Source organism: Crinia signifera, chromosome 19 (genome assembly GCF_055691185.1).
Source record: "Crinia signifera chromosome 19, ASM5569118v1, whole genome shotgun sequence".
Lineage (NCBI taxonomy): Eukaryota > Metazoa > Chordata > Amphibia > Anura > Myobatrachidae > Crinia > Crinia signifera.
The window spans coordinates 66,692,605-66,717,816 of NC_139226.1; the positions used below are offsets into that span (position 1 = coordinate 66,692,605).

The 25,212-nt window shown below is 42.0% G+C and overlaps 1 protein-coding gene across 2 annotated transcripts in view; it reads right to left on the reverse strand.

Moving 5' to 3' along the window:
• Positions 1-1,005: 1,005 nt before the first annotated feature.
• LOC146042634 (NXPE family member 4-like) overlaps positions 1,006-25,212 on the reverse strand; it is a 75,054-nt gene continuing 50,847 nt past the window's right edge. Inside the window, exons 3-5 of one of the 2 annotated variants that reach the window (XR_014463951.1) lie at positions 19,796-20,014; positions 1,283-2,948; positions 1,006-1,193 (exon numbers count right to left, since the gene is read on the reverse strand). Coding sequence is in view for 1 of the 2 variants with exons in the window: in XM_083162721.1 (XP_083018847.1) it covers positions 2,410-2,948; positions 19,796-20,014 (758 nt within the window). In the remaining variant the exon portion in view is untranslated. Of the gene's footprint in view, positions 2,949-19,795; positions 20,015-25,212 lie in introns of both variants that reach the window. The other variant, XM_083162721.1, reaches the window with a different exon arrangement.

The window sequence follows — 25,212 nt, forward strand, 5'->3', positions numbered from 1 at the left end:
CACACGCACTTATTCTCACTAAACTGTAGAAACTACTGGTTGGTAAGGTAACACTATCCCGTCGGAACTAATACACCCTTTTCTTAAGTAAACTCAGATTACACATCCAGGAGTCACTACCCTGATCTTAACCCGGGGACAATATTAATCCCCGAATAGATTCAGCAACAACCAGCAATATTGATGGGTCCCCGTGACATCTAACCCTCAATTGGTTAACATCTAAAACAACTACACAGGTGGCAAAAAATATATGAATCTGTCCCAAAGTTCCCATGTAGGGACCAGGGTAGAACAAAGGTTAATAAGTATAATCAAGGGAGGATAGACCTGATACCGCTTGCCATACAGGACAAGCTGTTGGTTAACATGAGCCAGGGTAGCAGGAAGACGGCGCAATGAGTTAAAAAAAATTGTATTTTATCATTGTCTATGTAACAAAAATGCACTGAATTGTAACTATACGTATGAGATTGTATGTTGTAAGTCTTTTTCTAAGTGTCTTTATATGTATAAAGAAATAAAAATTTGAAGTTAAAAAAAAGAAAGATATTTATTCCATATACAAATGATGTGCAAAAAACAGGTAAAAAACACTTGACATAAAAATGATTAAAATAAATCCTTCCTTACCCAGCTGAAATGTTCCATTTCGGGTGTTTGGGAAACACCAAGAAGAGAAACCTAAGCAGCAAGGGATACTTAAGTTCATTCCCTTTTGCTATACTGTACATTTACAATAAATATTCCATGACCTTTAAACTTACACAGTTGGTGTCCGTGTCTTATTTATAGTATAAGGTGTTTCAGTATTTCTAGGCATAAGAGTTAAGTAAAGGTATAGGCCAAGCAGCATAATTCACTTGGTGCCTTAATTTGGATTATGAGCCGTCACAAAGCTGCTTAACTGCATCCATTAATAAAGAATCTTTATTAGCAGTCAAGTACACAATACAATTAATCAATGAAATAAAGAATAGCTGGAAAGCATGTAAAAACAGCTGCAGACATGATGGTGTGCTTGGTGATCATTTGTCATATAGGGATTTATGTAATAATAATAAGTGCAGTCATTTAAAATGGACAAAAAACATTAGTCTTTGCACTATGTTGCCAATGATGAACAGTATGGAATGTAACTTCCAGTCCAGGTGTAGAATTGCTGTGCAATTGCATCAATTTCAAATGGAACTCTATTAAATGAAAGAAAATTACAATAGTAGTATTTTGTGATATCTCACATACAGATGTAGGTCATCAGCATGTTAACCTCATTTCTTACATAGAATTCTGCAGGATGAAGCATATTTGTGTTCCATGCTGTGGTCATATCCCAACCGTTTATAAATCCAACATTAATATCTTTGAAGACTATTTCCATGATGAGGTAGTGAACAAATGCATGGAGATCACTCATTCCTTCATACTCACTGGCCAAGCAGAAGTGGATACCTAAGTATCTGTAAAGGGTGCCATTGTGGGCATGCCTTGCCAAGCTGCAACCTAAAAAAGGGGTGTCACACCCTTACAGCAAAAAGAGAAAAATGGGATGGTTGCGCTATGCAGTACTATTCAGTCATACATGGATTAAAACATGGATATTTATTGCGATAAAAATTATATATTCACAAGATAATATTAATGCACACTTTTTAAGCCTATGGCTTCAAGAATATCAATATTAAAAATTAATTAATAATAATGATGAATAATGAAAACAAGTAAAAATACAATATAAAGTGCAAGAAATGAGTGCTGCGGTATTCTGTATATAGGGGATGATAGTCCCAAAAAGGTCACCTCAATTCAGCTGTGTCCTGTCCTCTTTTGGGCCCAAAAGGAAATTGTTCCCTGGAGATGGGTGAACAGTGGAATGGGATGGATGTGCCACTGTATTGTCTCCGTAGTGATTTTATATCGGAGTCACCCCAAAGATTGTTGTGGATATGGGGTCCTGGTTCGGCAGTAATTACAAAGGTGGCGTTCCTCCACAAAGATGGTATTGCCCGTCCTAGGATCCCGCACTCCAGGGGGTGTTTGTGGTCCCAATGGGAAACCAAATTTTAGGAGCACTCCTGGTAGGCACAGGCTGAGGGTGATGTAAAGGAAGCTGGATGGGTGTACCAAATGGCCAATGAAATACAGAATAGCTGGAAGGCATGTAAATACAGCTGCAGACATGATGGTGTGCTTGGTGATCATTTCTCATATAGCGATTTATGTAATAATAATAAGTGCAGTCATTTAAAATGGACAAAAAACAATAGTCTTTGCACTATGTTGCAATGATGTATGTATGTATGTAATGTAACTTCCAGTCCAGGTGTAGAATTGCTGTGCAATTGCATCAATTTCAAATGGAATTGTATTAAATGAAAGAAAATTACAATAGTAGTATTTTGTGATATCTCACATACAGATGTAGGTCATCAGCATGTTGACCTCATTTCTTACATAGAATTCTGCAGGATGAAGCATATTTGTGTTCCATGCTGTGGTCATATCCCAACCGTTTATAAATCCAACATTAATATCTTTGAAGACTATTTCCATGATGAGGTAGTGAACAAATGCATGGAGATCACCCATTCCTTCATACTCACTGGCCATCTCACTTGTATTCTCAGTCTTAATGATAACCTTTGTTTCTGGGCTTCTGATAAATAGGCGTTCTATAGCACGACGAATATTGAGGAGTCTTCTGATGAAATGATGTACAGGGAATAATCTGAAATGAACTCCAATATTCAGTGCAATTACGGTGTGTTGGTTACCTCCAATTAAATCTATCTCACGTGGTATAGAATGTTCTTCGCTATGTGATACGAAATCCATGGAAATGAATGGCCTGCCATGTCTTTTCCAACGAACATATATATTCCTTTCAATGTCCACACCTAAATGCTTTTGTGCCCATCCCTTTTCATAGACATTAAGAAGTCTCAGGGCTGAAAACAAAAATAGAAATTAATAATGTACTGTAGCAGGCAAAGGTATTTATGAAATGTTAACATATACTGTAAATGAATTCAATATTTTACAAAAGTTTACCAATATTATAAATTCTATTGTGGAAATGCTCCTTTGCCCCATAGACCTTTCCAGTCACAACCCGTACTGATGGTAGCTGATTCCAACAGTTACCTGGAGGTGAGGATGTGCAGTAGTGGTATTGGTGGATGCTCCAATTCAGGGACCTCATTCAGGTCCAGGTGTAATGGATTCTCATCCCACCAAATACCAATTATTAATAGTTTGCACATGCGTGGAAGCAGTTTGGCATCATATTGTTAGTAATTGACAGTCTCTTTGTGTCTCTATTTATGAGTAAGTAACAAGACATTGGTTCCCCCAGCACACTGAATGGTATTAGTAACCAATCTTGAACACTACATGATAATAGAATTCAGAGATATTGGTTACATATACCTGCGCAGGTGTATGACATGCCCCCAAGCCGCGTCAAGGCTTCTCTGTACAGATGGAGCGGGTCTCGCTCTTGCAGGGGATGGCGGAAGATTCGCCAGCCGCCATCCCCCGCCAGCCGCCGTAAGGGGACGCGCACGCACGTGATGCGTGCGCGTTGCCTTACAACGGGGCTCCCCCTGGGTCCCCGCCGAGGTTCGTCTGGGATCCCCGCCACCTCGCCGCCCCCCCTAACCCAGTCCATCATCCTGAAGCGGAGATGGACAGGGTTCCCATCCCCCCGTCGATGGGAAACTGAGATGCGCGCGCGTCTCAGTCAGATGGGGTGCCTCTTCACCAGATTCTTGCACTGGTGCAGCGCCAGCAAAGAAGAGGCCAGCTCCATCTGTATATTGGGGGTCCCTAGCGCTTTATCTAGGTGCAGGGTGTGGCACCCTAAAAGCTATCGTATTTCACTGGCATGCCGCACTGGGCTTCCTAGCTTATGATAGTTTTTGGGGTGCCACAACCTGCACCTAGATATAGTGCTAGGGACCCCAATATACAGAGAAGCCTTGATGCGGCTTGGGGGCATGTCATACACCTGTGCAGGTATATGTAACCAATGTCTCTGAATTCTTTTATCATGTAGTGTTCAAGAATGGTTACTAATACTATTCAGTGTGCTGGGAGAACTGTGACACCCCAGAATTGGGAAGTGCCCCCTCCTTCCAACCTGGGGGTACTCCTTGGACAGCCCCTATGTCGCCCCATTGCCCCAACACAGAAAAGTTGCCAGGCAACCGACTTACTGGGTCTCCCGAAGTGCAGAGGAGAGAGCGAGCCTGGGATTGGTGGCGCCGAGCAGGTGCCCGCTGCATGACCTGCGACGACACCCTTTTGATGCAAACTCCCTTGTGATTGGGAGAGGGGACCAGAGCGCGAAAAGGGAGAGGTGGACTGACCTGAGAGGGAAGTGCAGACTCAGAGACGGAGCCCCGGCAGCGTGCAGAGCCGCGTCAGCTGGAAGCACCCGGCTCTGAGGAGGAGGAGAGCGGGCTGGAGCCAGTGTCTCGTCTCCAGCAGCGTGTGGTGCCAGGACAGGATGGAGCATGCACAGGGGAGAGAGGAGTGGGGCGGTGATTGACAGCTGCAGGGGAGAAGAGAAGCCGGCAATGTGATCCGGCAGCGTGGGAGACACCTGCAGAGACACCCTGCCACGCCAACCAGCAGCATCCCGGCACTAAAAGAGAAAGGGGGAGACACAGAAGGAGTGAGCAGCGCTGCGGGCAGCAGGGGACACAGTCGCCGGCCAGACCAGCGGGACCCCAACCAGAGAGATGCCAGCTCGCCTATTGGGATCCCTTACAGCTGCTGTCCTATTCCCCATCCACCCCGAGGTCCAGCAGACAAGTGCCCAGCAGAGGAAAGTCAGTGGACAGCAAGCGAGCGTGACCGGCAGGAGCTTGCAACTAGTAGAGAAGTACAGGTACATACACCTTGACCACCCTTTGGGACTGTCCACACCTGCCCTCTCACCCTCAGGAGCCCACATAACCACAATTGCCACCTGGGTTGCCCCACCGATCCATGCCCACAGGAGCCCCTGACCCGACACTCCTACCCTTCTTGTAGGGCCCAGAGACTGCCACTATAAATTACAGAGGTGCCACGCTTATCCTCACCTAAGTAAAGGAGAACAGCACCTTGCCACTCATTGAAAGTACAGGTCTGAGTGACTAACAGTCCCACATCGCCACCTTGTGGCCAAAATTGAGAACGTCACCGTAAGCTCTATAAAGGAAGTCCCTAAGTCCCCATTCTATACTTAGGACATTTACTCAACTTGGTTTAACGTTCTCCACTAAGGAAAACTGTCCTCTTCCGTTGTAAAATACTGCGCAATAGGGGAATAGAGGCCTCCAACGTATCCCATTACCAAAACCTGTGCACAGGTCTGCCTTAGAGGCAGTGGTTCAGGACATACACTGGGTACCCAGTCACGTGATATTAATGTGGGCTAATGTTAAAGTGATTTATACTGTATGTGATATTAATGATGCAATTGTGTGGAGTATTCCCGTTACAGTTCAGCGAGAGAAGTGTTAGTGTATTCCTCGGGTTGTCCGGCTGGTTCACATCAGAGCTTGAACTTTGATTTGCCAATGCGACTTAGTGCCTTTGCCGCTTGCACTTGTAATAGCCGCACTAATGTTGATCAGCCACGGCGAGAGGACTGCTTACTAAAACCCTAGAGTGGAACCTAAGCACCAGATTATAACGGTAAAGTTTACCTAATTCTTAGCAAGTGCCTGTTTGGAATACGTCCTTTATTTATGCGATACTGACGTTGTTTACAGTTATTGAATCTATATTGTTACACCATTGAAAGTGTTTCTGCCTGTGATAAGCCATTTGGCTACCTACCTCAGATTATTGGTACTTTTGTTAATAAACACCCTTGAAGTGTACCCTCAGCCTGGTTATTGCCTCATCCATATTAAGAAGAAAGAAGACGTCTGTCCAGCTCCGGCATCAAGGTAATAGAGCGGGTTACTGACCGAGCTTTCCGGTGCATCAAAGAACCAATGTCTTGTTACTTACTCAGTATTAACCCCTCCCTTGCATGCACCTGAATAGTATTACTGAACTAATTTGAGCATCTACCACTATCTGTATCTGTATCTGTATCTCTATTTATGAGGTCAGGACCTTTTTTTGTTGTATTGAGATTTCCTGGGCACTTACAAGGAACTGTGATGGCTGATTTGTGTGACCCCATGGGTGCTACAAGCCATCTGATGGTATTGCAGTGATCCAATGATCACTACTGCAGTAGGAGGCATTTGTAATAGACATCTCCTGCCCCAATTACATAGAGAGCTATGTGAGAGCTAGTGATATATGATAGCTACTCTGTCCACATCTGAATTAGCCCTCAGCTCTACCACAACAATGGTTGTCTCACAGACAGAGCAGCCATAAGAGGAGCATAGTTAGAACAGCAGGTAGAGCTTCTTGGGTTCTGCTAAAGCAGAAATAAGGTGGGAATCAGGTCTCTGTACAACAGGGAGGGTCCTATATCAAGGGAGTGGGCGTTGTTGCACACCATTATCCTGCACACACCTATATTTAATTAAATGTAAATTTCTGTATCATTATATTTGTAAGCTCCAACATTATCAATTCTTTTTTTTATTCTAGGCTATGGAAGATCCTGTTGGAGGCTTGCTGGAGATCTGTCTGTGCATTTTAAACATCCAACTCAATCAGAGTTCTGTCAGGTGTAAGCAGCGCTACTACTGTTAGCAACTGGTGTGGGCGTTATGTGTAAGCAGCGCTACTGCTGTTGGCAACTGATGTGGGCATTACGTGTATAGCAGTGCTACCACTGTCGGCAACTGGTAATCAGGTACCTTGCCAGTGCTTCAGGTTATTTCATGCAGTAAAGATCTCGGACGCTGTGCTCCCGGTTAACTCTTGCCAGTCCAGCTCCTGTTTCTGGTGTTCTGCTTGCAGCTCTGCATTTTCACTTGTCCCACGAGTTGCCATGGGGAGGCCCGACGTACACACAATGGGGTACTGACCTGGATCTGGCAGTGCTTCACCTGCCTGAGTCTTCAGCCTTAAATGTTGCAGTATCCTTTTCTTCAGCCTTAAAGCCGCAGTCATCATTTCTACAGTCTTCAAGCAGCAGTCGTCATTTCTACAGTCTTCAAGCTACCTTCCTTTATTCTTCAGTATTAAAGCTACAGTATTCAGCCACAGTCTTCAACCTTCAATCACAGTATTCTTCAGTTTAATTCTGATCACCATTCAGCAAACTCACAATATTTTTTAGTTTGTACTTCTCTCATAAATTACTGTACAAGTCTTCACAATTGTCAAGTGCCTAGGTTTATTCCAATTTACCATATATGATTAATCTCATATTGCATTCCTTGAATGAACTGTAGTATAAAGTTTTCATTAAATCTACTGTTTATTCAGTGTCCTCCATCTTCTTATAGCGATAATTCCTTTTGGGATACCTCATTAAACCATTTCAAGAGAAAGCATTATATACATCTGCCTAGTTTCCATCCCGGTCAAGCTACTGCTTCCACAGCTACACATCATCTGCTAGTTCCCCAAACCAAAGCATAGCATGACACCCATCACCTTACACCCTCTTACCTCCCCCTTCGTCCACTGTTACCTCACCCCCTCTCACCTGCCATCACCTAATCCCACTTGCCCGTCGTTACCTCACACTCTCTCACCCCTCCCGCCACTGTCACCTGCCCCCCATCACTACACCTGCTCTTGGCCCGTCATCTCATCACTAACCTCCCCCTTGTGAGCTCAACCCCTCTTGCTCGCCATCACTACACACCCTTCCACCCCTCCCCCTCACACCAATGTAACCTCATGCCTTGTCACCACACATCCCATTACCACACCTACTTTCGCCCCTGTCACCAAACCCACTATCGCCCGCCGTTATCTCAAACACTCTATTTTAGCTAATATCTTAAATTTTTTAAATCTTTAAACGGACAGCCAAATGTAAGATGCAAATGTTCCAAAATTGGTCTCTTTGAGCTGTTCAATAGTCTGAGTTACCTGTGTGTATTCTTTGTATTATTGATACAACAAAAAACAATAAAAAATTGTTATTTAAAAAAAAAAAAATTTAAATCTTTTATAAAATCATTCAGTTTGTATGCACAATATCTTTCATGATCAGCTCAAGCTAAATTGTTCACCAAAATCTTTTGTCTTTCATATCTTCTAGTGTGTATGGGCCTTATATCAATACAGACACAAATATTGAAAAATGGACTAAAAAAATGGAATTTTGGGGTGCGGGCCCCCTGGAATGGTACAGCCTGATTGTTTTCTGGCATCATACATATATACACATATATACATACAGTTGTGCTCATAAGTTTACATACCCTAGCAGAATTTGTGATTTTATGGCCATTTGTCAGCGAATATGAATAACTCACAAACTTTTATTTCACTCATGGTTAGTGTTGGAGTGAAGCCAATTATTGTCAAACAACTGTGTTTACTCTTTTTAAATCATAATGACAAGATAAACTATCCAATTCACCCCCATCAAAAGTTTACATTCCCTGGAGATTTTGGCCTGATAACAAGCACACAAGTTGACACAAACGGGTTTGAATGGCTACTAAAAGTAACCATCCTCACCTGTGATCTGTTTTCTTGTAAGCAGTGTGTGTGTGTATAAAAAGGTCAGTGAGTTTCTGGTCTCCTGAAAGACCCTTGTATCTTTCATCCAGTGCTGCATTGACGTTTCTGGATTGTGAGTCATGGAGAAAGCAAAAGAATTGTCAAAGGATCTGCGGGAAAAGGTAATTGAACTGTATAAAACAGGAAAGGGATATAAAAAGATATCCAAGCAATTGAGAATGCCAATCAGCAGTGTTAAAACTGTAATTAAGAAATGGAACATGAGGGATTCTGTGGAAACCAAATCAGTTAGATCGACAAAAATTTCAGCCACAACTGCCAGGAAAATTGTTCGGGATGCAAAGAAAAATCCACAAATAACTTCAGCTCAGATGCAAAATAAGGAGGCATTTGAAGAAAAATGGTTTGCATGGTCGAGTCGCCAGAAGAAAGCCATTACTATGCAAATGCCACAAAGCATCCCGTAAACAATACTCCAAACAGCACAGAGACAAGCCTCAAAACTTCTGGAACAACGTCATTTGGAGTGATGAGACCAAAATTGAACTTTTTGGCCAAAACCACAACTTTACATTTGGAGAGTTGTCAACAAGGCCTATGATGAAAGGTACACCATTCCTACTGTGAAACACATAGGTGGATCGCTGATGTTATGGGGATGTGTGAGCTACCAAGGCACTGGAAGCTCAAAATTGATGGCAAGATGAATGCAGCATGTTATCAGAAAATACTGGAGGAAAATTTGCACTAATCAGCCTGGAAGCTGCTCATGGGACGTACTTGGACGTTCCAAAATGACAATGATACAAAACACAAGGCCAAGTCGACCTGTCATTGGCTACAGCAGAATAAAGTGAAGGTTCTGGAGTGGCCATCTCAGTCTCCTGACCTCAATATCATTGAGCCACTCTGGGGAGATCTCAAATGTGCAGTTCATGCAAGACAGCCCAAGAATTTACAGGTACTGGAGGCTTTTTGTCAAGAAGAATGGGCAGCTTTACCATCTGAGAAAATAAAGAGCCTCATCCACAACTACCACAAAAGACTTCAAGCTGTCATTGATGTTAAAGGGGGAAATACATGGTATTAAGAACTGGGGTATGTAAACTTTTGATCAGGGTCATTTGGGTAGTTTCTGTTGTCATTATGATTTAAAAATAATAAACACAGTTTTTGACAATAAATGGCTTCCCCCAACCACTAACCATGAACGAAAGAAATGTGTGTGAGTTATCATTCATATTCTCACAAATGGACAAATACCCATAAAAGGACAATTTCTGCTAGGGTATGTAAACTTATGAGCACAACTATATAAGTCAATGCCCCCAGCTCCATCCCCACTATCCCCCTCACTGCCACCCTGCTTGACATATGCTGTACAGTACTGTATCAGCCCTTGTACCGACTCCAGCTCCCGGTCCCACAAATGCATTGCGCATGACACCACCGCACACATCCACGCAACTTCTGTACACGGCGGGAGCAGAGTATTTCAGCAGCGGTGCTGGTGGAAAGTGCTGTAGGTGAGGAGCAGGACTGGGAGCATGGTGGCTTTAAAAGCAGGACTGGGGGCAAGGTGGCTGTAAAAGCTGGACTGGGGGCATAGTGGCTGCAAAAAGCAGGACTGGGGGCATGGTGGCTATAAAAGCAGCACTGGGGGCCTGGTGGCTGTAAAATAAGCCCTACCCCAAAAATAAGCCCTATGGTGTTTTTTTGTTAAAAATATATATATATATAAAACATAATACAAAGGCCCTTATTCAGATCTGATCGCAGTACAAATTTGTTCTCAAAATGGGCAAAACCATGTGCACTGCAGGTGGGGCTGATGTAACATGTGCAGAGAGAGTTAGATTTGGGTGAGTTATTTTGTTTCTGTGCAGGGTAAATACTGGCTACATTATTTTTACACTGCAATTTAGATTTCAATTTCAACACACCCCACCCAAATCTAACTCTCTCTCTCTCTCTCTGCACATGTTACATCTGCCCCAACTGCAGTGCACATGGTTTTGCCCATTTTGAGAACAAATTTGAATAAGGGTCAATGTCCTGTTATGTAACACTTTTTAAATCCTACCTATAGTATGTGACACTCTCAGCACAAAGTTGCTGCTTCAAACCTACTGTATACAGTATACTGTAACACTTGTAATGCCTAAAACTCTCATTAGTGTGAAATCTTAACCGTGCTCTGGAGTTGAACATTAGTGTAGGTCTGAATCGGCCCCATAGATAACTCACTACTGTAGCACAGGTAACTAGTGTACGTAGATCACTCACTACTGCAGCACAGGTAACTAGTGCATGTAGATTACTCACTACTGCAACACTGGTAACTAGTGCACGAACAGTAGATCGCTCACTACTGCAGCACAGGTAACTTGTGCACGTTGATCGCTCACTACTGCAGCACAGGTAACTAGTGTACGTAGATCACTCACTACTGCAGCACAGGTAACTAGTGAATGTAGATTACTCACTACTGAAACACTGGTAACTAGTACACAAACAGTAGATTGCTCACTACTGCAGCACAGGTAACTTGTGCACGTTGATCGCTCACTACTGCAGCACAGGTAACTAGTGCACATACTGTAAATCACTCATTGCCTGCAGCACAGGTAACTAGTGCACGTACAGTAGATCACTTACTACTGCAGCACAGGTAACTAGTGCACATACTGTACATCACTCATTGCCTGCAGCACAGGTAACTAGTGCACGTACAGTAGATCGCTTACTACTGCAGCACAGATAACTTGTGCACGTAGATCGCTCACTACTGCAGCACAGGTAACTACAGTAGTGCACATACCTGTAGATCACTCACTACTGTCCCTCCTACCTACATACAGTATCTGACCTTATCTCTCTTTAAGGCCCCCATACCAGATTATAACGGTAAAGTTTACCTAATTCTTAGCAAGTGCCTGTTTGGAATACGTCCTTTATTTATGCGATACTGACGTTGTTTACAGTTATTGAATCTATATTGTTACACCATTGAAAGTGTTTCTGCCTGTGATAAGCCATTTGGCTACCTACCTCAGATTATTGGTACTTTTGTTAATAAACACCCTTGAAGTGTACCCTCAGCCTGGTTATTGCCTCATCCATATTAAGAAGAAAGAAGACGTCTGTCCAGCTCCGGCATCAAGGTAATAGAGCGGGTTACTGGCCGAGCTTTCCGGTGCATCAAAGAACCAATGTCTTGTTACTTACTCAGTATAAACCCCTCCCTTGCATGCACCTGAATAGTATTACTGAACTAATTTAAGCATCTACCACTATCTGTATCTGTATCTCTATTTATGAGGTCAGGACCTTTTTTGTTGTATTGAGATTTCCTGGGCACTTACAAGGAACTGTGGTGGCTGATTTGTGTGACCCCATGGGTGCTACAAGCCATCTGATGGTATTGCAGTGATCCAATGATCACTACTGCAGTAGGAGGCATTTGTAATAGACATCTCCTTCCCCAATTACATAGAGAGCTATGTGAGAGCTAGTGATATATGATAGCTACTCTGTCCACATCTGAATTAGCCCTCAGCTCTACCACAACAATGGTTGTCTCACAGACAGAGCAGCCATAAGAGGAGCATAGTTAGAACAGCAGGTAGAGCTTCTTGGGTTCTGCTAAAGCAGAAATAAGGTGGGAATCAGGTCTCTGTACAACAGGGAGGGTCCTATATCAAGGGAGTGGGCATTGTTGCACACCATTATCCTGCACACACCTATAATTAAATGTAAATTTCTGTATCATTATATTTGTAAGCTCCAACATTATCAATTCTTTTTTTTATTCTAGGCTATGGAAGATCCTGTTGGAGGCTTGCTGGAGATCTGTCTGTGCATTTTAAACATCCAACTCAATCAGAGTTCTGTCAGGTGTAAGCAGCGCTACTACTGTTAGCAACTGGTGTGGGCGTTATGTGTAAGCAGCGCTACTGCTGTTGGCAACTGATGTGGGCATTACGTGTATAGCAGTGCTACCACTGTCGGCAACTGGTAATCAGGTACCTTGCCAGTGCTTCAGGTTATTTTATGCAGTAAAGATCTCGGACGCTGTGCTCCCGGTTAACTCTTGCCAGTCCAGCTCCTGTTCCTGGTGTTCTGCTTGCAGCTCTGCATTCTCACTTGTCCCACGAGTTGCCATGGGGAGGCCCGACGTACACACAATGGGGTACTGACCTGGATCTGGCAGTGCTTCACCTGCCTGAGTCTTCAGCCTTAAATGTTGCAGTATCCTTTTCTTCAGCCTTAAAGCCGCAGTCATCATTTCTACAGTCTTCAAGCAGCAGTCGTCATTTCTACAGTCTTCAAGCTACCTTCCTTTATTCTTCAGTATTAAAGCTACAGTATTCAGCCACAGTCTTCAACCTTCAATCACAGTATTCTTCAGTTTAATTCTGATCACCATTCAGCAAACTCACAATATTTTTTAGTTTGTACTTCTCTCATAAATTACTGTACAAGTCTTCACAATTGTCAAGTGCCTAGGTTTATTCCAATTTACCATATATGATTAATCTCATATTGCATTCCTTGAATGAACTGTAGTATAAAGTTTTCATTAAATCTACTGTTTATTCAGTGTCCTCCATCTTCTTATAGCGATAATTCCTTTTGGGATACCTCATTAAACCATTTCAAGAGAAAGCATTATATACATCTGCCTAGTTTCCATCCCGGTCAAGCTACTGCTTCCACAGCTACACATCATCTGCCAGTTCCCCAAACCAAAGCATAGCATGACACCCATCACCTTACACCCTCTTACCTCCCCCTTCGTCCACTGTTACCTCACTCCCTCTCACCTGCCATCACCTAATCCCACTTGCCCGTCGTTACCTCACACTCTCTCACCCCTCCCGCCACTGTCACCTGCCCCCCATCACTACACCTGCTCTTGGCCCATCATCTCATCACTAACCTCCCCCTTGTGAGCTCACCCCCTCTTGCTCGCTATCACTAGACACCCTTCCACCCCTCCCCCTCACACCAATGTAACCTCATGCCTTGTCACCACACATCCCATCACCACACCTACTTTCGCCCCTGTCACCAAACCCACTATCACCCGCCGTTATCTCAAACACTCTATTTTAGCTAATATCTTAAATTTTTTTAAATCTTTAAACGGACAGCCAAATGTAAGATGCAAATGTTCCAAAATTGGTCTCTTTGAGCTGTTCAATAGTCTGAGTTACCTGTGTGTATTCTTTGTATTATTGATACAACAAAAAACGGTACTTGTTTCCTAGCACGGCCACACCGATTAAGATCGGGGTGGTCGTGCTGAAAAAAATCGGGTCGATCGCATCGCATGCGATTTGGTCGCATGCGATGCGATCGACGCGACCGACCGATTTTTGACCCGATTTTTTTCATTGAATCCAATGTAAATTGGGTACCTGGGACCCAATTTTACATTGTATTCAATGAAAAAAATTCCCAACCCCCCCAAATTGAAGCGCGTAAACAGCAGCCCACGATAGACGCATACCCGAAGCGTGGCGAGCGCAGCGAGCCCGCGAGGGGCGGCGGTACGCGTCCTCCGACCTTTTCATGCCCTACTATCCACTAGGGCGTGGAGTGAGAATAGAATAGTGTGGCGAGCGCAGCGAGCCACCGAGCCCGAAGCGTGGCGAGCGCAGCGAGCCCCGCGAGGGGACGCGGATACCTTCACAGGTAAACGCGTCCCTTCGCGGGCTTCACAGGTGTCCGCGTCGCCACGGACACCTGTGAAGCCCGCAAGGGGACGCGTATAACTGTGAAGGTATCCGCGTCCCCTCGCGGGGCTCGCTGCGCTCGCCACGCTTCGGGCTCGGTGGCTCGCTGCGCTCGCCACACTATTCTATTCTCACTCCACGCCCTAGTGGATAGTAGGGCATGAAAAGGTCGGAGGACGCGTACCGCCGCCCCTCGCGGGCTCGCTGCGCTCGCCACGCTTCGGGTTGGCGTCTATCGTGGGGCGACGACGGGGACATCTATAATGTGAAATGGGTCATATGGACCCATTTCACATTTTTTGACATTTTTACACCATTTCAATGTTAAAAAATTTTTTAACATTGAATCCTATGCAAAAATCGGGGGCATCGCGTCGCATCGCGTCGGGACCAATGTTAATGGTCCCGACCGACGTGATGCCCCCGATATTTTACCTTTCCCGACAAGATTTCAATGTTAAAATATTTTTTAACATTGAAGTCTATGGAAATATCGGGGGCATCGCGTCGGTCGCGTCGGGACCAATGTTAATGGTCCCGACCGACGCGATGCCCCCGATATTTTATCCTAGCCGTCAAAATGGACCTGATTTCAAAAGAAATTGGGTCCATCGTGGGTAATCGTGTCCCTTAATTAAGGGACACGATTACTCACGATTGTGGCCGTGCTAGGAAACAAGTACCCAAAAAACAATAAAAAATTGTTATTTAAAAAAAAAAATTTTTTAATCTTTTATAAAATCATTCAGTTTGTATGCACAATATCTTTTATGATCAGCTCAAGCTAAATTGTTCACCAAAATCTTTTGTCTTTCATATCTTCTAGTGTGTATGGGCCTTACATCAATACAGACACAAATATTGAAAAATGGACTAAAAAAATGGAATTTTGGGGTGCGGGCCCCCTGGAATGGTACAGCCTGATTGTTTTCTGGCATCATACATATATACACATATATACATACAGTTGTGCTCATAAGTTTACATACCCTAGCAGAATTTGTGATTTTATGGCCATTTGTCAGCGAATATGAATAACTCACAAACTTTTATTTCACTCATGGTTAGTGTTGGAGTGAAGCCAATTATTGTCAAACAACTGTGTTTACTCTTTTTAAATCATAATGACAAGGTAAACTATCCAATTCACCCCCATCAAAAGTTTACATTCCCTCGAGATTTTGGCCTGATAACAAGCACACAAGTTGACACAAACGGGTTTGAATGGCTACTAAAAGTAACCATCCTCACCTGTGATCTGTTTTCTTGTAATCAGTGTGTGTGTATAAAAAGGTCAGTGAGTTTCTGGTCTCCTGAAAGACCCTTGTATCTTTCATCCAGTGCTGCATTGACGTTTCTGGATTGTGAGTCATGGAGAAAGCAAAAGAATTGTCAAAGGATCTGCGGGAAAAGGTAATTGAACTGTATAAAACAGGAAAGGGATATAAAAAGATATCCAAGCAATTGAGAATGCCAATCAGCAGTGTTAAAACTCTAATTAAGAAATGGAACATGAGGGATTCTGTGGAAACCAAATCAGTTAGACCGACAAAAATTTCAGCCACAACTGCCAGGAAAATTGTTCGGGATGCAAAGAAAAATCCACAAATAACTTCAGCTCAGATGCAAAATAAGGAGGCATTTGAAGAAAAATGGTTTGCATGGTCGAGTCGCCAGAAGAAAGCCATTACTATGCAAATGCCACAAAGCATCCCGTATACAATACTCCAAACAGCACAGAGACAAGCCTCAAAACTTCTGGAACAACGTCATTTGGAGTGATGAGACCAAAATTGAACTTTTTGGCCAAAACCACAACTTTACATTTGGAGAGTTGTCAACAAGGCCTATGATGAAAGGTACACCATTCCTACTGTGAAACACATAGGTGGATCGCTGATGTTATGGGGATGTGTAAGCTACCAAGGCACTGGAAGCTCAAAATTGATGGCAAGATGAATGCAGCATGTTATCAGAAAATACTGGAGGAAAATTTGCACTAATCAGCCTGGAAGCTGCTCATGGGACGTACTTGGACGTTCCAAAATGACAATGATACAAAACACAAGGCCAAGTCGACCTGTCATTGGCTACAGCAGAATAAAGTGAAGGTTCTGGAGTGGCCATCTCAGTCTCCTGACCTCAATATCATTGAGCCACTCTGGGGAGATCTCAAATGTGCAGTTCATGCAAGACAGCCCAAGAATTTACAGGTACTGGAGGCTTTTTGTCAAGAAGAATGGGCAGCTTTACCATCTGAGAAAATAAAGAGCCTCATCCACAACTACCACAAAAGACTTCAAGCTGTCATTGATGTTAAAGGGGGAAATACATGGTATTAAGAACTGGGGTATGTAAACTTTTGATCAGGGTCATTTGGGTAGTTTCTGTTGTCATTATGATTTAAAAATAATAAACACAGTTTTTGACAATAAATGGCTTCCCCCAACCACTAACCATGAACGAAAGAAATGTGTGTGAGTTATCATTCATATTCTCACAAATGGACAAATGCCCATAAAAGGACAATTTCTGCTAGGGTATGTAAACTTATGAGCACAACTATATAAGTCAATGCCCCCAGCTCCATCCCCACTATCCCCCTCACTGCCACCCTGCTTGACATATGCTGTACAGTACTGTATCAGCCCTTGTACCGACTCCAGCTCCCGGTCCCACAAATGCATTGCGCATGACACCACCGCACACATCCACGTGACTTCTGTACACGGCGGGAGCAGAGTATTTCAGCAGCGGCGCTGGTGGAAAGTGCTGTAGGTGAGGAGCAGGACTGGGAGCATGGTGGCTTTAAAAGCAGGACTGGGGGCAAGGTGGCTGTAAAAGCTGGACTGGGGGCATAGTGGCTGCAAAAAGCAGGACTGGGGGCATGGTGGCTATAAAAGCAGCACTGGGGGCCTGGTGGCTGTAAAATAAGCCCTACCCCAAAAATAAGCCCTATGGTGTTTTTTGTTGAAAATATATATATATATATATATATATATATATATATATATATATATATATATATATATATATATATATATATATAACATGATGAATAGTTAAAGGCCAGCATAACACAATAAAATAGCAGAAGATAGCAAAAAAGCAAAAAGCTGTATTTAATCATAAAGGTGGTCACACCAGCATATCAAAAATAGTCCATATACATATTATTAAGTCCAGACAGCAGCATGGCAAATGTGGCATGGTGGTCCACCTAGAGGGTCATCGGGCATCAGTGACCCTCTAGGTGGACCACCATGCCACATTTGCCATGCTGCTGTTTGGACTTGGTAATATGTATATGGACTATTTTTGATATGCTGGTGTGTCCACCTTTATGATTAAATACAGCTTTTTGCTTTTTTGCTATCTTCTGCTATTTTATTGTGTTATGCTGGCCTTTAACTATTCATCATACCACATTTATGTGGCTTCAGCATTTCCCCAGATGATGTAAAAGAAGTGTGCTAACTGCCATTGGGACACGATATATATAAAACATAATACAAAGGCCCTTATTTAGATCTGATCGCAGTACAAATTTGTTCTCAAAATGGGCAAAACCATGTGCACTGCAGGTGGGGCTGATGTAACATGTGCAGAGAGAGTTAGATTTGGGTGAGTTATTTTGTTTCTGTGCAGGGTAAATACTGGCTGCATTATTTTTACACTGCAATTTAGATTTCAATTTCAACACACCCCACCCAAATCTAACTCTCTCTCTCTCTGCACATGTTACATCTGCCCCAACTGCAGTGCACATGGTTTTGCCCATTTTGAGAACAAATTTGAATAAGGGTCAATGTCCTGTTATGTAACACTTTTTAAATCCTACCTATAGTATGTGACACTCTCAGCACAAAGTTGCTGCTTCAAACCTACTGTATACAGTATACTGTAACACTTGTAATGCCTAAAACTCTCATTAGTGTGAAATCTTGGCCGTGCTCTGGAGTTGAACATTAGTGTAGGTCTGAATCGGCCCCATAGATAACTCACTACTGTAGCACAGGTAACTAGTGTACGTAGATCACTCACTACTGCAGCACAGGTAACTAGTGCATGTAGATTACTCACTACTGCAACACTGGTAACTAGTGCACGAACAGTAGATCGCTCACTACTGCAGCACAGGTAACTTGTGCACGTTGATCGCTCACTACTGCAGCACAGGTAACTAGTGTACGTAGATCACTCACTACTGCAGCACAGGTAACTAGTGAATGTAGATTACTCACTACTGAAACACTGGTAACTAGTACACGAACAGTAGATTGCTCACTACTGCAGCATAGGTAACTTGTGCACGTTGATCGCTCACTACTGCAGCACAGGTAACTAGTGCACATACTGTAAATCACTCATTGCCTGCAGCACAGGTAACTAGTGCACGTACAGTAGATCGCTTACTACTGCAGCACAGGTAACTTGTGCACGTTGATCGCTCACTACTGCAGCACAGGTAACTAGTGCACATACTGTAAATCACTTATTGCCTGCAGCACAGGTAACTAGTGCACGTACAGTAGATCGCTTACTACTGCAGCACAGGTAACTAGTGCATGTAGATCGCTCACTACTGCAGCACAGGTAACTAGTGCACATACTGTACATCACTCATTGCCTGCAGCACAGGTAACTAGTGCACGTACAGTAGATCGCTTACTACTGCAGCACAGATAACTTGTGCACGTAGATCGCTCACTACTGCAGCACAGGTAACTACAGTAGTGCACATACCTGTAGATCACTCACTACTGTCCCTCCTACCTACATACAGTATCTGACCTTATCTCTCTTTAAGGCCCCCATACACTAGCAATATTTGGGGCAATATCACCCTATCCAGACGGATCGGGCCGAGAAATCAGCCCAAATCGGATGTGTTTGACACCCCCTCCGACGCAATGCGCCATCCCGTGAACATTGGGTCAGATCCTATAGATTAGGGGTAGCCACCTCCAGTCCACGAGAGCTACCAACAGTTCATATTTTCCAGCTCATCTCGCAGGTACACAGGTGAACTCATTACAAACTAACACATTTTAAAAGATCCACAGGTGGAGCTAATTACTTCACTTGTGATTCTGTGAGGAGACATGGAAAACTATGGTTAATCGTTGGTAGCTCTCGAGGACTGGAGTTGACTATCCCTGTTATAGATTGATCCTGCTGATAGAACTGTCTTTATGTACTTGTGCTAAATTGCCATGTACTTTGTTATTTAACTGTTTCATTTTTTGCTGATTTATGTATTGGCACTGTGGAACCCTTGTGGTACCATATAAAGAAACAAAAAACAATAAAAATAATAATAATAATAATAATACAGGATAAAATAATTGTTTAATGTTTTATTTAAAATTAATGTTAATATTCCATCCATAGAAAAAATAAACATGTTCATCTATACTTTACTGATGGCTTTTAATACTTACTTTTCACTTTGTTTTCAAAATAGGTCATCCATTGAAGCATTGTTGAATCCCCAAACAAGTAAAAGAATTTTCCTTTCATGCATGTGTTTAGTTCTTCCATACTATGATACGTCTTCATGTTGCATCGTTTTGGATACCAGATGTCGTTCATGACATATCCGCTAGGATATTCTAACTTCATTCCAATTTTGCATTTTTCTTTTGTCTCTGAACTTGAATCTTTTTAAAAAGAAATATAATTGTTACTAATAAAATGTATTAACAATAAGAGCACAACAATGCAAATTTCACATAACTCAAATGACAAAAAAAGATTAAGAGGCAGTTTTGGAGAGAGAGAAATTAGAGAGAAAAAATATCCAGCAATAACCTCCTGTCATTTTTCAAGCACAGCATGTAAAATAATAACTAGCAGCTGCTTGGTTTTGTTACAATTCCAGAGATTAAATTCCAATAAAACAGAAAAAGGAATACAATTTAACAGGTGCTTGAGGTCTTGATATCAGGATTCCTCCTGTATGGTGGATCATATAAATAAAGAAAATGGCATATGATGGTGAAGTACGTATTTTACACAGACTTCATTTAATATCCTCATGAAACATATACACAATATTCAGTATACACAAAAATTAAGAACAATTAAAAATTTTTAAAAATAGCAAGCACATGAATGTATAATGCCACAAAGAATCCTCAATTGAGCAGAGACTGGCAATTACCGGATGGAAAGGAACTGATAGTCAAGCAGTTCCAAATGGCCTTAGAAGCAGACTCCACAGCTGGCAGTTCTGCTGGACTTGCTATTTTTAAAACATTTTTTATTTTTTTTAAAATACTTTTTATTGAAAGATTTTTTTCCTCAATAACAACAACACACATTTCCAATCATATTTAATTTCCAAAAATATATACGTTATACATAATATTTATACAGGGCATATGTTGTACCTCGTTATCGAATAAGAAGACACATTTCTGGGATTAATGTTAATAATCTAGTAGAAGAGTTAACTATAATCCTTTTAAAGTGCCCATTGGGCTGAGTTCTATTGATATGATCCGAAATACATTGAAATATTATGCAACAAATATTAATCAGTACTCATGCGATATACTTTTATCCTATAACATTTTTAAATAGAAGAGCGGTTAAATAAGATGAAGGAAGTGATACATAATGTAAAGACAAAGACTAAACACTAGATGAGACAGAGTACAAGAGGAGGGCCTTAGGTGAGGGTGAGGGTCAGTAGATAGGATTGGAATGCGTAGTGATTTATATTTTCCTTTAAGTAGGAACAGGAGCAATTCCTTTTCTAACATTTTCCTTAATTCTAAGTAAAGAAAGCAGGCATCTAGATACATATAATTTAGTGTTGCATACTGTACTACCAGGAAGGGAGGAAGGTAAAGGAAGGAGAAGATAAAGGGAAATGAAGAGATGCTCTTCGATTGACCGAAAGTATATTCCAATTAGTAATAAACATTGGTGTACATACTCTATTCAACTCATACATTGGTTCAGTTGTTCCAATGGGATGCAGTTAAAATCCCGGCGGTCGGGATCCCGGTGTTCAGAATCCCGACTCCGGAATCCCGACTGCCAAAATCCCGACACTTTCTCCCTCCGTGGGTGTCCACAACACCCGTGGAGGGAGAATAAATTAGCGTGCCGAGCGTAGCAAGGCACAGGGCCCACTGCGTGGCGAGCGCAGCTAACCTGCAAGGGGGGGGGGATCCACATCCCCCCCTTGTCGGGATTTCGGCGGACGGGATTCCGGCGTCGGGATTTTGAACGCCGGGATCCCGACCGCCGGGATTTCATACTGAATCCGTTCCAATATCTATCAGCCCAGTAATAGTTATCCCTGAATCTCTCATATTCATACAGTAGTCGTAATACAGAAAAGCAGAAAAACAGAAAATACAGCAAAGTTTGTTAAGAGGCATTTCCTTAATTCCTGACAAACATTGAAAGAATATGCACTTTTGTGGTATTGTCCAAGGTTTCTATAAATAGGTGCGTTTTTTTAAGGAACTTTTGGGTTCCATTGAAGAATCCGTGATAGCATATTTCCTATCAAAATATAGGATTTGTGTTTTTGTTGCAGTGTCTTCAATTGAGAAGCGTTTTTTTGAGTCCAATGGATCAAGATGCATTCCCTAGCGACAGTTAGTATGATTATCAGTAATGAGAGGGCATTCCCTCTGATTTTGTCCATTGGCCATAGACGGAACGACAGGCCCATAAGCTCCATTGGATCCATAGTGAGTCTAATATGAAACACATCGAAAAGGAAATTCAAAACCTTCCACTAGAATCTCCTAATTTCATAGCATGACCACATACAATGTGCAAAGTCTGCCATTGCATACCCACATTTAAGGCATTTCCCAGATTCCTCTTGGACCATATATTCACACCTATTGGGCGCAATATATGCCCTGTGTACAGTGCGTAAATATACCTTCTGCAAATATACTGATTTAAGTGCTTTTAATGATATAATGTGTAACCCTATAATATCATCCAGTTGTGTCACGTGAGGAATATCTTGTATCCATTTATCTAGTAGTAGATTCCATTGTGTTGTACCCACGCATTTGTGTCTCATAATAAACAGGTCAATTGAAAAAAGATTTGGTGACACCTCTTAGCGCTAACTGTGTGGTTAAATGAAGTTATACATAAGTCTCATGGTACAGCATCCAGATTCTCAACCGGTTCACTTAGTACCTATAAAGACACAAATGATATACCCTTTCTCCCCCCGTGGCAGGTGGGTAGCAGTCCAGCAATTCAGTCTTTTAGTATGCGCCTCACTTTATGCATTTCGGACAGGTATGTCCTTCTTCAGACTGCTACCCACCTGCCTGGACCTTTTGGGAGACGGAGGTTACCGGTGCCCGGAGTCCCCTGACTTTAACATCAAGGAGCCAAGGACGGATGGGAGAAGTTCTCTTGCAGCAGCATTGCCTTTGGAAATTGTGATTTTGATTTTATGCTTTTTAAATCATCTTTATTGTGAGTTCCCTGTACTTAATAAATTCTTTTGTTATACGCGGATACTACACTAAGATCGCTTATTGATATACCCTGACTCACAAATCTCCCAATCACGGGGGAGAAAGGGTATATAATTTGTGTCTTTATAGGTACTAAGTGAACCGGTTGAGAATCTGGATGCTGTACCATGAGAGTTATGTATAACTTCATTTAACCACACAGTTAGCGCTAAGTGGTGTCACCAAATCTTTTTTCACTTGTCACGTTTGTTTTGGAGTGTCTGTATTGACAGGACACTTGGTGTGCACCATAAGCTGCAAAAACTGTAATATTGATCTGCGCTAGTCTCTGTATATTATCCATCTTTGTCTCATAATAAACAGGTATAAATATTTTATTTTGTATTGTTTATTCACTAAGAATTCAAGAAGAAAATCTATGGAGGTTACTTGTGATATATATAAGAGTTGTGTGCCAGTTTAATATGGCCTTGATGGATGTAAGGAAATGCCTCACTTGAAAATATAAGAATAAATGCGTGTGGGGTAGATCACATGTTTAGCAAGATATGAGAAGGGATATATGTGTCCTCCTGGATCAAAAACCTTATTGGAGAGATCTAAGCCTCTGTCTCTCCACAGATTATATAATGGATTAGATATGGAGGGTGTAAGTAAGGGATTCCCCCATAGGTGAATATATTGTGACATGTATGGATTTCTATTGCAGCTTTTATTAATTACCATCCACATGGCATAAGAACAATATATTAGATTTGATGTTTACTGGGATAACAGAGATTTTCGATTGAATCAATGCTCCAGGGGCATAAGGGTGGAAAACGGCTCTGTCTAGGACATGATCAGTGTAAGAAGATTTATTTAAAATCCATTCGGAGATATATCTGAAAAAGATGGCTAAATTATAACTTTTAAGGTCTGGGAGTCAATTATGTATGGGTGGGTTGCTCCTTGTTGGAGCTGGGGGCATGCCTGCACACTGAGAATTATCTTGTTTATATGATCCGAAGATCCATTCCCCACATTTATTAAATCAGTTGGTGGGGGTGCAGATCCCAAACAGTAACAAGTTTACGTATTTATAGAAAAGAGAAAGAACTGGTGTTTAGGGACCGCACTTTAATCAATACACATAAAATTTTACTTTTAATTATTATTTTCTAAAAAATCCCTTTATAGAATATGATAAAAGGCCGCAGTGAATTTATAGGGGTTAAAATCATACATACAAACACATACACATATACACACAGATGGTGTTTAAGTGAACAAAGTAGAAGGAAAAGTGATCCTTAAAAACAACCTTTATAATTGAAAATGTCAATATTTAATCCAGCACTGTCTCAATGTAAATGAGAAAAATCCAGAAAGGTGTCAATAACTACTATGGTTCATTGAAATATACCTTTGGCTCCTTTTTCACACAAATGTTATTCAGAAAAATCACTTTTTGATGTTTTGAGGTTATGGGGTGTTTTGTGTAACTTTACTGCCCTCTACTGACCAAAGTGAGATTTCTTAGGCACTTTTATTTTTAAGAGCCAAAAATTGGTGTATGAATATCCCCTTTAAATATTCCTTCCACACAGCTGTGTTCTATCTGTCCTAGATTGGGTGGTCCTCTGGGACTGGGAGTCCAAATCCTCCTTCTGATCTCGGAGTTTGGAGCTTTGCTTTGGCAATTCTGGGGCGTTTACATTGCCAAATAAATTTTTGAAATATAGCTTCGAGCCTAGTAATATCAGATTGGGTAAGTGCTATAGGTAGCATTTGCATGGCGTAGAAAATTTTTGGGAAGATTATTCAGTTGATAATTGCTAGGCGGCCTAATAATGATAGGGGTAGATCTTTCCACGCTATCAATTTAGTTGAGATGGCTTGTATGATCTGGGAGAAATATAAAGCATATAATCTAGACAAATCAGCACTAATCTGAATCCCAAGATACTTAAAATGAGATTTGGTCAAGGTAAAAGGGATCTGCAGATGCTCCAAAATTGATGGACTTGCTCCTCCAAATAATAATATTTTGGATTTAGATAGGTTCACCTTATATCCAGAGATCCCTCCAAACAAGATGCAATAACGCAGGGATAGAGTGGGACGGTTTGGAAAGGAAAATTAGAGTATCATCTGCAAATAACGCAATTTTAAATTATTCTGTATTTATTTTTATGCTGTGGATAAGAGGTGATGTTCTGATTGCGACTGCCATTGGTTCAATCGTAATCGCAAAAAGCAAGGGCGATAATGGGCATCCTTGTCTGGTGCCTCTCCCAAGTGGAAAATACTGGGATAGGTGCCATTGCAAATTATAGCAGATCAAGGGTTAATATATATTAGAGATGTGCGGGCTCGGATTTCAGAGATCCGAGCCCCCACGGAAG